Raw genomic sequence first — 8,584 nt, forward strand, 5'->3', positions numbered from 1 at the left:
TCTTCCAGCTCACTGTCATCTGGCATTATCTTTCCAGGTGGCAGTCGCGCAGTTTGTTCGCTTCATCCTTTGGTGAGTCTCGATCCATCAATGCTAGAAAACTTGCGTTAAACACAGCAATTTGTGTTGGGGATGATCGAGTGAGAGAGAGAGAGAGAGAGATCAGCGCGATAGAGATCAGACTGCGACAAATTAGCAAACGCTAATATGTCGCAGTCTCTCTCTCTCTCTCTCTCTCTCCCCCCCCCCCATGTCATCACGTACACAACACTACCACACAAAAATCGGCACGTGCTTATAGTCGGCATTGTCAGGACATGTACTAATTGATTGCAATATTTTACAACATGCATGTAGGTCTTCTGCAGAGAGAGGAAAGCGTAAGAAACGCTAGTGAATATGGTCGGAGTGGGCAAGAATATGGATTTATTGCGGTCCATCATGAGGCGTAAATATGGTTTTTGTCCAGACGAATATGAATCGAGTACAGAGGAGATCATGCTGAGCCCAGGTAGCCCTAGCTGCTATTCGCCCGTGGCTGATCCTGCAATTTTAAAGGCAGGCTGTAACTTGGAATGTGATGTGTCCGAAGAGCGCGTGGTCAGGAGAAAGAGGAACCGTGTAGGATCTGCAAGTGAAGCAGTGCAGGTGGTAGCAAATCATGAGGAAACCATGAAAGAGAAGCTCAAGCAAGCAGGATCAATTATGATTGCGGAAGATCAGCGCCATGTCGAGCTGGAGAGTAGTGGAGCTGCCATTGATGTAAAGAAAGGTCCGGAAGGAGCGAGAACGTTAGAGATACGTTGCAAAACAGCTGGAACCGGGAAGGGCGCAGAAGCCACAGGGAGTATGTGTGCAGCGACCAATGTGATGACAAATGAGGAAACAGTGTATCAGCGCGCTTCTCTAATGGAGTACATGCGACTCGAGCACATGCAGAAGCACTTGGCGCTTGCGCGACCCAAGGGTGACCCTCGGAAAACGTGCCCCTCAATATTATATTTGATTCAAGATAAAATCTGCTCTGTGTGCGGCGAGGAAGACTTGCAGTTTTCACCACCACCAATGTTCTGCGAAGAATGCAGGAATGAGGTAAGGATGGGCATTGATGAGTACTATATCACAGGCAAGGCTGATGTGAATATAAGTATCAATACAAGCAGGCGCTTAGGCAATCGGTCCAGAAAAGCCAGTACAAGTGTAGCATCGTCCGCATTGCCAGTTACTGCTGATAAGGAAGTTGATGAAGGAAAACTTGTCAGTGATAAGAATAATATTGCGGCACCGCAGATAGTTCTGTGCAAGCCATGTTTCCAGGAAGTTGGTAAGAATGAGATTGTGGAAGTCGGAGTCACTGGCCTTCAGCTTCACACGGGCCAGTTTCAATATTGTGGGCCAGAGGTCGAGATAACAGTTCATCAGGAAGCGGTACATGCGTATATAATACTGTCTTTAAATGTATTTAATCTGTACTAATTAAGGTCATGATCCTGCATTAATTAAGCTGAGTTCCACTCCACAGTCCACTGTTTTGTTTTATGCATTTTGATCTGCTACTTAAAATAAAATATATAGATATGCTGATCATGAACTAGCGAGAGCTGTTTTTGTGCATGCAGTGGGTAAAATGCGACACCTGTGTCTTCTGGCAGCATCAGATTTGTGTTCTGTTTAATCAGGAGTTGAACGTGGGTGACAAAACTCTTTACAATTGCCCTGACTGCTGCGTTCAGCTGAAGAGCAGCACCGAGCAACGGCCTGCAGCTGTCGGCGGCGGATCAGAGAGTGTGATCCAGACAGATGAGCAGGATATTCCGGCCGACACGACTGGGAATATTATGCAATATTATAAATGGCGTGCTAAATCATTGCCAACCACATCCCTGAGTGATCACATTGAGAATCGCCTGGCTTCTCGACTTACGCAGGAGCGAGCTGAGCGTGCAGCAGCCGCCGTCCGATCATCCTCTGATCCTCTTCAAGTAACTCCACTCCATTATATAAACTGTTTGCCGGTTTTAACTCCGCATATTATAGCTAATTAATTGTAGATGAGCACAAACGTCGTACAGCATTCCAACTTAATTTTAACGTGTATATAGCTCTCGACTCTAGAGACTTGCTTGATAATTAGGTTTCTGCAAATATCTCACAAGAAGATTTAGACTTAGCAATTTTCTCATGTAGGAAAACAGAGTCTTTTTCAAGTGTTTTTCATACAATGCATAACATCATGAGCTTCTGCTCGAGAGGCACCGTATACCTAGCTAGGTACGATTGGGGGCAGGGGACCACCGGGCCGGTGGTCCCTCCCTCCAATCATATCTAGCTAGGTATGCGGTGCCTCCCTGACAGAAGCTCGTGCTGTTGAGGTAAGTCACAATGTGGGAATTCGTGATGTTGAGGTAATTAAGTCACAATGTAGGATAAGTCACTATATGGTCTTGTCCGTTATACAATTAATATCTAATTTGTACCAACTTTGCTCTAATGTACATATTATATGCAGGTCCCCTCTGCAGAGGGCCTTGTCGTCCGTGTCGTCTCATCCATAGAAAAGATAGCCAAATTCAGCCCCAGGTTTTCTCAGGTTGTTCAGTCTCACGTTAACAATATTGACCAAATGCCAAAGCAACTACCTTACACGTCCAAGGTGAGCCATCTGCAGGAAAATCTTCCAAGTTCTATGCTCATTTTTCCATGAATGCCCTATCATTGATTAATTATACACCCCAGCTCATGTGCCTACGCGGTTTAAAAACTGCCATTTACAGATGGTGATGCTATTCCAAGACGTCGGCGGTGTTGATGTATGTCTGTTTGCCATGTATGTGCAAGAATATGGCAAAACAATACCTAGAAGCCATCCTAACCACAACATCTCTTACATAGCGTACCTAGATTCCATAAAGTACTTTGAACCAGCGAATGTTAGGACCGTGCATGGGGAGGCACTTCGGTCCTATGTATATCATGAAATCTTGGTAAGACATAATCTCCTTTATCATTTGAAATGTTGAAACTTTGCAAAAGTGTGTCTGTATGCTCCTAAAAAATGAGACTCCTTAAGATCATAACTTGCGATTTGTGAGTTACTCTTTACTTCATCTTTACTTTGAGATGCAGAAGCCAAATGTGGTTAGATCTTAATGAAAAAGATGTAAACTTATTGGCCTTCGCTTAATATTGCACACATTACATGCTTAGGGGATTTCATATGAATGAAATTTTTTAACAGATCTTTTCCATGTGGTTCCACAAGATAATTTAGAAATTTTCTCATGTAGGAAATTCGAGTCTTTTGCAAAAAAATTTATACAATGCATAACATCATGTGCTTCTGCTCGAGAGGCGCCTCATACCTAGCTAGGTACGAGGGAACCACCGGTCCCCTGCGGTCCCTTGCTCCTAATCGTACCTAGCTAGGTATGGGGTGCCTCCCTCACAGAAGCTCATGATGTTGAGGTCATGAGTCACAATGTGGGAATTATTGTGAGAATTTGTCCAAAACTTCTTGTGAATTCATAGATTGGCTATCTGGAGCATGCAAAACAACGGGGATTTAAAGAATGTTATATATGGGCCAGCCCTCCTAAGAAAGGAGACAGCTACATATTTTACCGCCACCCTTCTACTCAGGCAACACCACAGCAAAAGAAGCTTTGCACATGGTACGTCTTAAAAACCTCTCTCTCTCTCTCTCTCTCTCTCTCATGAGTCAACAAAGGAGCATATTAATTTTGATTGTTTCGCAGGTACCATAGTATGATTAAGAAGGCTAAAGAAGAGGGTATCGTTGTTGAACACTGTAGTCTCTTTCAGCGCTACTCTACGCTCAAGGGAATTAAAGACATCGTAAAGCTTCCATACTTTGCTGGGGACTTTATATCACAGACCATTGACGTCTTACTCTACGAGAAAGTCTATAAAAGAGCCGATCAACTTATGGATGCGGTAAGTCACAATACCATTAAAATGGGGGGCTCGAATCTCGCCCAAGTTTTCGCACTACCTTGAATTTGAATACATCGGCATTGGATTTATATAAATCCTCAAAATCATAATTAGATATGACATTAGCATTTCCTATCATGACCATAAATAAAAGTTCTCAAAATATTTGATGCATACATTTAAATAACGCATTTTGTACAAAAGCTATTTAATCTCGATTCAATTCAGTAACTCTACCTATGCAATCAACTTTGCAGTTAAAAAGGAATATTAAGCATGAAAATGAAGCTATTATGGTTCTTCAGCTCAACCGGAATTCCTCTCAATCCGCACGTGATTGCATCGACATCTCTTGCCAACACAATGGGTAAGGAAAAAGTAGGTTTGTGTTAGAGAATTTTCCTAAAGTTCACTTGATGTATGTAGAGACTTAATTTTAATGGATTTCTGGTGTAGCTACTATGATCATTCAAAGCAAGAGGAATGCCATTCTTTTCGGGAGGGAGTCGAGGACAATAGCGCATTATGGATGGTAAAGCACACGTATTTATTTAAACTCTTTTGAAAAATTTGATAGCATTTGTTATTTTACACGGCCTCATTTTCTTTGGATGCTCTTGTAGGGGAATCCAAATCAACCCCCATGTCATGAATCCAATCTTGACCGTATCATGAATGGAGGAGTCTTTGACGATAGGAATGATTTTTTGGGCCTTTGCCAATCGAACCATTATCAATTTGATAGTTTACGACGAGCAAAGCACTCGTCGATGATGATACTCTATCATCTTCACGACCAGAACTTGTCGAGTTCTTCAAGGAAGTAGCTCAAAAACAACACAAAAGAGCAAGAAAAGCTCCAAGAAAGTATAATTAGGAGAGTTCTCTCGACCTTTAAGTACTAAGGAAAACAATTTTGGTGGCTGAGGTAAACAATATTAATTTTTTGCACGTAAATGGAATTTTTTTAAATCTATCTTTAGAGAAATGTGTTTAGATTCATTCATTTTTAATTCTTGCATATGAAAATCCAAATTCTCAAAGTGAAGTTACAATTGGTAACTTTTTTGGCTTTGGATTCCTAATTATTACCAGAATTATCCATTGCACATGTAGAAAAAAATTATCAACAAAGAAATTGTTTATGATCAACAAAGAAATTCCCACTGCTTTTGCGAGTATTGGACACGTGATTCTATTGAAATGCAAATCATTTATGATCAAAAAGAAAATTCCCTCTTTTTTTGCGAGTATTGCACATGTAGTTTCATTAAGATGCAAATGATTTATATAACAATATAAGTTGTCATGACAAATGCACCTAGGTGAAAGTCTCTTCGAAATGTACATTGCATTTGAGCCTAGCTAGCCCTATAGGACCATATCATGGTCATTCAAGTGCATTCCTTACCAAATTAGTGCCTCGTTTCACCAAGCACGATGTGAGAGATTACAGGTAAGTTGCAAAATGTGAGGCCTTCATGATCAAACTTTGAATATGATCAACTGAGGTAATGTATTGAACAGCCAAAGTAAAAGGGATATGATATTTCATACATATAATGATTGTTTCATATGAGCCACTTTGTTTTTTTATTAGAATTTGTGCATTCCCCTTCCAAAACTTCTATTATACTTCTATCACATATCAGATGATATGTTTTAAATCAAAAAGAAGGGCCATATACAATTAAATCTCATGGCTTACCCTCCCTTCAATCTCTGTTAGTAACCACGACCAAGTCTCTCTTGTGCAGGTCGTCTCCATTAGAAATCATCTCGGACCAATCATGGCAACCTCTCTCTCTCTCTCTCTCTCTCTCTCTCTCACACACACACACACACACACACACACACACAAACACACAATGATTTTGTTACGTGGGACTAGGGGCTATTATTTACATAGTGTGATATGCATAAAAACGGTTTCCATTGTTACAATTGTTGTCGTGGCACGTGCATAATGTGAAACTAAATTATCTACCTCACTCTCAATGCTTTTGCTATGTGGACCAAATGCTATTGTGTACATAGTGTCATATATGCGAAAATTGATGCCACGATTGCAGCTCTGTATATACTTTGCGGGGACAGCGAGGCCCTCGACGTGGCACTATGGCATGCTTTTTCACATAAATATATGCCTATTTTGCTTTATAAATGTAAAAGTGTCAAGTGTATCAAAGTGGCACGCTCGTTTTGCCTAAAAAGTTCAATGCGGGCGATCTCGACCAAAAATAGCAAGTTTCATGCGCGGACGGAAGAGATACATCCAAAGTGCTTGGCAAGATGAAATTTAATCCCAATGGGATTTTTGCACAATTTTAGGGATTTTTCCCAGCTCGTTTGGGCTTTTTACGGGTAAAAAAGGGCTTTTTTGGGCTAAAAATGACCAAAAATGGTCAAAAAAGACCCAAAATTGGTCAAAAATGGCTAAAAATGCCACATCACTCATGGTGCCGTGACTATGAGAAGTGAGGGAGCATTTTAGAACATCAATATCAGCACTACAAGCTCCTTTGTGTGAAGGGTTACAAAGCTTGCACTTAAGGTATGCTAGTGCAGTCCCGTGATGTTCCAACCCTGTATTGGAGGCTGTGAGGCCACCAATTAGGGTTTCCCCTCTTCAAATAAGGGAATGAATAATGAAGTTCTGAAACTTCCATGAAATGGCTACGACGGAGAATTGAAGCGTTTGTGTAGGGCTTTTATCAGGGCGAAAGAGCACTGCAATTGTGTAATTGGCAATGAGGCTACACCAAATCATCACACACACAAGAGTTTTGAGTTAATCTTGGTTCTTTTTCAAAGAAACTCTTTCATGCCTGGAGTTTTGTTCTTTTTTAGTGTGTTTTTGGCTTCAAATCATCTAAGCCTTGCTTAATGTTGTTGCGAACTCTCACAGTTAGAGGCACGACGCTTTCTTAGCCGCACTCTGCACTTCTTGACATATGTTTGGTGAGCCCGACGCGAAATAGGATAGGGTGAGTGTTCAAAATCTTCATTGAAGTTCTCAAAGCAAAGTTTTAAAGATACGGAGCAACAAGAGCAGCAGGGGGTTCTGTTTGATCTTGTCACAATGCAAATGTTTCAAGCTTTTGTGGTGTTTATGCAGCAGCAGCAAGATGCGGAAAGGAGGGAGCTTTCCTCAACTAAAGCGCTTCAATTCGTGGTGAAGAAAATGGACCAATTTAAAGGTAAAGATGTAACAAAGTATCTTTGTGGATATGTAAAGGAGATGGAGCTTCATCGAGTGCCCGAAGCAGAGATGGTGCAAAGTTTTGAACTAGCCGTGGTTCTCGAGATCAGAGAGCATGTAAGGGGAATTCGAAATGAGCATGGGGCAGCTTGGGAATCATTCAAATCATCCTTGAAAGAAGAGTATTTCATGGAAGACTCCGAAAGGGTGACAAAGAGGACTTTTCTAGAGTGGGTAGTTCGGCCAAAAGAGGGACTTTCGCCTACCGAGCTGCTAAGGGAATTTGAATGCCGCTATGATCAACTTTCAAGGACTGAGAAGGCTACTCTAAAATCAAAGAAGACAGAGCTCTTTTTGCAAGCTGCAGGCAAAGAGATTCAAGAGAAGTTAGAGTTACTGCTTGAGGATAAGGATGCGGAACAGGGCATAAAGACTGATTGGAATGAGGTCGAAGATGAAATTTCACTGCTAGCCAAGCGACAACGACGAAGAGACAAGATGATCATCAACCCTAGTCAAGCCCCATGTGTTCTCGAGAGTCCCATGAAGCCTGTGATTGTGGTTCCAAAGAGTGACAAATCCATCCTTGATGATATTGTTAAGGGAATGCAAGAATTGAAGTTAAAGCTTATAAGGCTAAAAGAGAAGGGGCAACCATCAGGTCAGCAACGACCTCAAAGCAGAGAAGGTTTTGTGAATAGATGCATATGGTGTGATAGTATTGACCATGGAAGGAGGGATTGTGAAGGTTTCAAAGATGCATTGACAAAGGAGCTTGTTTTCTTGAAAGATGGCAAAATTCACTTAAGTGAAACAAGTAATCTCTTGGGTACAAACTTTGGAAAAGGTGGAATGAAGAAGCTAGTGGAGGACATGGCTACTAGCCATGCCATCTCAATGGTTGAGGCAGCCGCCTATGGGCTAAAAGTGGAGCCTATAAAGCAAAAAGGAGTTAGGGTTGGAGAAGAAGCATCTAATGGGATTGGAGAACTGTGGCCATGTGCAATAGAGTCTTCTCTGAAAGGTAAAATGACTAAAGGAGTTTTACATAAAGCTGGAGACTGCATTCGGCTAGAAACAAGTTGGAACGGCCATGTTGACTCTTTGTCAGTGCATGCATACATTGCCAAATGTCAAGCCAATGAGGCTGTTGTCGAAGAGAAACGTAGGCGTGATAATGGGGATGAAGGGCCTTCAAAACGGGCGACGAGGAGTGGAGGCAATAATGACACAATGCCTCCTAGATCACCTTCCCCACAATAGATGCATGTCCCCAAAGTGCCTATGCAAGAAGCCTCTAAAGAAAAGAAGAAGGATGCAACAAAAGACAAAGCAAAGGGTCCGTCCTAGAAGCTCCAATCTGACATAGAGGCGGAAACAGACCTCAAAAAGGTTTTGAAAGAGAGGATTTTGAACAGTAAGGTGGAA

General features: G+C 41.7%; 1 protein-coding gene across 1 annotated transcript; it reads left to right on the top strand.

Annotated features, from left to right (window-relative positions):
* The first annotated feature begins 399 nt into the window (after nt 1–399).
* Nucleotides 400–4,781, top strand: LOC147448661 (histone acetyltransferase HAC1-like). The gene is made up of 8 exons (XM_086521430.1): nt 400–1,428; nt 1,680–1,982; nt 2,510–2,653; nt 3,529–3,671; nt 3,756–3,954; nt 4,212–4,321; nt 4,411–4,486; nt 4,578–4,781. Exons 1-8 carry the CDS (start codon nt 400–402, stop codon nt 4,779–4,781), a joined length of 2,208 nt encoding a protein of 735 aa, XP_086377556.1.
* The last annotated feature ends 3,803 nt before the right edge of the window (nt 4,782–8,584 follow it).

This window comes from Adiantum capillus-veneris, chromosome 10, assembly GCF_014529385.1.
Source record: "Adiantum capillus-veneris isolate H3 chromosome 10, ASM1452938v2, whole genome shotgun sequence".
NCBI lineage: Eukaryota > Viridiplantae > Streptophyta > Polypodiopsida > Polypodiales > Pteridaceae > Adiantum > Adiantum capillus-veneris.

Coding starts and splice junctions, on each gene's coding strand:
- LOC147448661 (XM_086521430.1), top strand. CDS start 400: ATGGTCGGAGTGGGCAAGAATATGGATTTATTGCGGTCCATCATGAGG. Junction 1,429..1,679: donor TAACAGTTCATCAGGAAGCG/GTACATGCGTAT, acceptor CTGTTTAATCAG/GAGTTGAACGTGGGTGACAA. Junction 4,487..4,577: donor ACAATAGCGCATTATGGATG/GTAAAGCACACG, acceptor ATGCTCTTGTAG/GGGAATCCAAATCAACCCCC.